The sequence below is a fragment of the Aphanomyces invadans genome (assembly GCF_000520115.1).
Source record: "Aphanomyces invadans strain NJM9701 unplaced genomic scaffold supercont1.69, whole genome shotgun sequence".
Taxonomy (NCBI): domain Eukaryota; phylum Oomycota; class Saprolegniomycetes; order Saprolegniales; family Verrucalvaceae; genus Aphanomyces; species Aphanomyces invadans.
In genome coordinates this window covers 31,712-33,930 of record NW_008580214.1, presented here as the reverse complement: position 1 = coordinate 33,930, position 2,219 = coordinate 31,712, and the positions used below count along the sequence as shown (strand labels likewise).

Below are 2,219 nucleotides of genomic sequence, written 5' to 3'. Positions count from 1 at the left end.
GCAAACTCGGACGCAATCTAGACCAGGAGGCACGTCATGGCGAGAAGGACGCAGTCGTGGCTGCAGCGTGAGCATGCCACGTACATTCGACGGATCGAAGCGGAGGCCGGCGTAGAAGCAACCGTCGTTGGTGTCGGCAATGGAATTCGTCACGATGAGGCAGTTGGCCTAGTGGGAGAAAGCGTCACGAGGGATGGGTGTGGGAGCTGATGTCTGCCCTGGAGACGTACAGCTTTAGGGACGACAACTGACGCCATGACGCTTCAGAGACGGCCTTCCACCAAAAGGAACGGGGCCGGGTCCGCCGCCACCGCAACACACCCGCGGACGAATTCGCAATTGAATTCCCACTCCTTCTTCCTCAAAGCGTTGGCGGCACCCACGTGGCGAAAGGCAAACCGAACGTGGCCCACGTCGACGTGGGCGATGAGCATTGTATGGTACTTGCGGACAAACTCCGCCATGACGTCGCTAGGTCCCCGTGGCGTTTTCTTGTCGGATCTTGCCACCGGCGACGCGACGCGAGTGGAATTGGTCTTGCCGTCCCCAAAGAGCTCCGCCTCCACGTCCACTTGATTCCACGGGTTGTCATCCTTCAACATCGAGTGGACACGACCGAGACGCTCGAGACTGCCGCGCTGCACATGCATGTGTCAAGCATCGAATGGCCTGGTCGGGGTTTTGGTGGCACCGTACCCGAACGAGCGATACCATGCTGCAACGTTCTTCGGATGCGTTGTGTTGATTTTTACTAAAAACGTTCGACGCGCCCGGGTCTCGAACCCGGGGCTCACTCAAGACACACAACGTGTTTTACCACTGCGCTACCGCGTCAAACGCTTATCATTGTTAGTTGTCCATCAATCCAGGTAATTTAAAATACTTGACTTGTTGAAATCCGAGAAATTCGCTAACTGTTGTCTGGTTGGCTGCAAATTTCAGCGAACTTCGAAGTACTTCGACCAATGAATTTTGGCTGTGATCAGAAATTCGAAGCACAAGTTGTCCCTTAAAATCTGTCGTTGACTGTACTGTAGTGGAGGCGCATGGGCTGGCGCGCGGATCTTGATCGAACTTCGAAGTGACAAGGCCAATACGATCGCTGTACATCCTGGGAGAATTCGAAGTCAGTGTGCAACTTCGACGATCTCGCAGCACAACAGTCGGTTGAAGCCAGGACTTTTTAACCGGATGGCCCACATGCTTCGAAATCCGCAGGACGCTTCAGCGGAGGACGTGCGAGAGTCCATACCTGCCCTTGAATCTCATCCGTTCGAGATTGCGTGCCGATCTCTCTTTTGCCGTGCATGTGTAGGCCACAATAGGCCGGTAGGTCAGTTGGCGCTGATTTCTGAACACTTTGTGTGTTACGATGCATTACAGCCCCTGCCCCGAGCCAACAACTCCTGGGGGGCATCCAAACAACAGCCCTTGCAAGTGCCCGAGAGGAATGTACATACGTCGTCAAGCCGTCGGTAGCATGGGACGCAGGCGGCCACGACCGCGTACTAATGGTGTGAGGGAACGTCGCGTTGGCCAATCGTTGGCGTCGCGGCCGGTTCAACAATTTGATGGGGCTGCCACGTTGGCTCGATTGGGCTGTTCATTTCGGCCATCTCCCCATCCTCTGCCTAGCAAAGGAGCAAAGTGCGCCCGTATTGATTGAAATTCGGACTTTAGCCACCACGTCAGTGCAATTCATTGTCGAAATTCAGTTCCTCCGCCATGGCGACGACGACCCCAACTGAACAAGAACTGGTCCATGCGATCAAGAGCGTGTACGAAAAGAACCCCGAGTTCGGGTCGAAGCGCATCCTGGCCGCGGTCAAGGGCTCGCACGCCGACTGGCTTGTGGGTGAAAAGCGAAGTACGTGGCGTACCAACTGATCTTGCCATGGATGATGATGCTGCATGGTAGTCTCCAAGTTGCTCAAGAAGCTGAATTTGGCCCACCAACACCACGAAACCCCTCAAATGGACAACCAATCGTCCGACGACGAGCAGCACCACAACGACAACAACGCGTCGTCCCCTGGTGCCGCAAAGGAGGAACCGACTGTGGCGGCGGAAGATACACCCGAAACACAAGAAGGTCCTGTTGCTGAGGCAGCTGCACCCGTCGTGGACGCTGTTGTGGAAGTTGCTGCCCCCATTGTAGATGCTGCTACCCCCGCGGTTGAGGTTGCTGCTCCCGACGTTGAAATGGCAGCTGTTGCCGA

General features: G+C 55.6%; 2 protein-coding genes and 1 pseudogene across 3 annotated transcripts; 1 reads left to right on the top strand and 2 right to left on the bottom strand.

The window, feature by feature from the left end:
- Window positions 1-263: 263 nt before the first annotated feature.
- H310_14422 (hypothetical protein) lies at window positions 264-714 on the bottom strand (the record flags this gene model as incomplete). Its single annotated transcript, XM_008882278.1, has 2 exons — window positions 264-638; window positions 697-714. 2 exons carry the CDS (start codon window positions 712-714, stop codon window positions 264-266), a joined length of 393 nt encoding a protein of 130 aa, XP_008880500.1.
- Window positions 715-762: 48 nt separating this feature from the next.
- Window positions 763-834, bottom strand: H310_14421 (annotated as a pseudogene). Its single transcript has one exon. The product of its transcript is annotated as a tRNA-OTHER (tRNA).
- An 891-nt stretch (window positions 835-1,725) lies between these two features.
- H310_14420 (hypothetical protein) lies at window positions 1,726-2,158 on the top strand (the record flags this gene model as incomplete). Its single annotated transcript, XM_008882277.1, has 3 exons — window positions 1,726-1,867; window positions 1,919-2,058; window positions 2,111-2,158. The coding sequence occupies 3 exons, from the start codon at window positions 1,726-1,728 to the stop codon at window positions 2,156-2,158; spliced, it is 330 nt and encodes a 109-aa protein (XP_008880499.1).
- Between the last annotated feature and the right edge of the window lie 61 nt (window positions 2,159-2,219).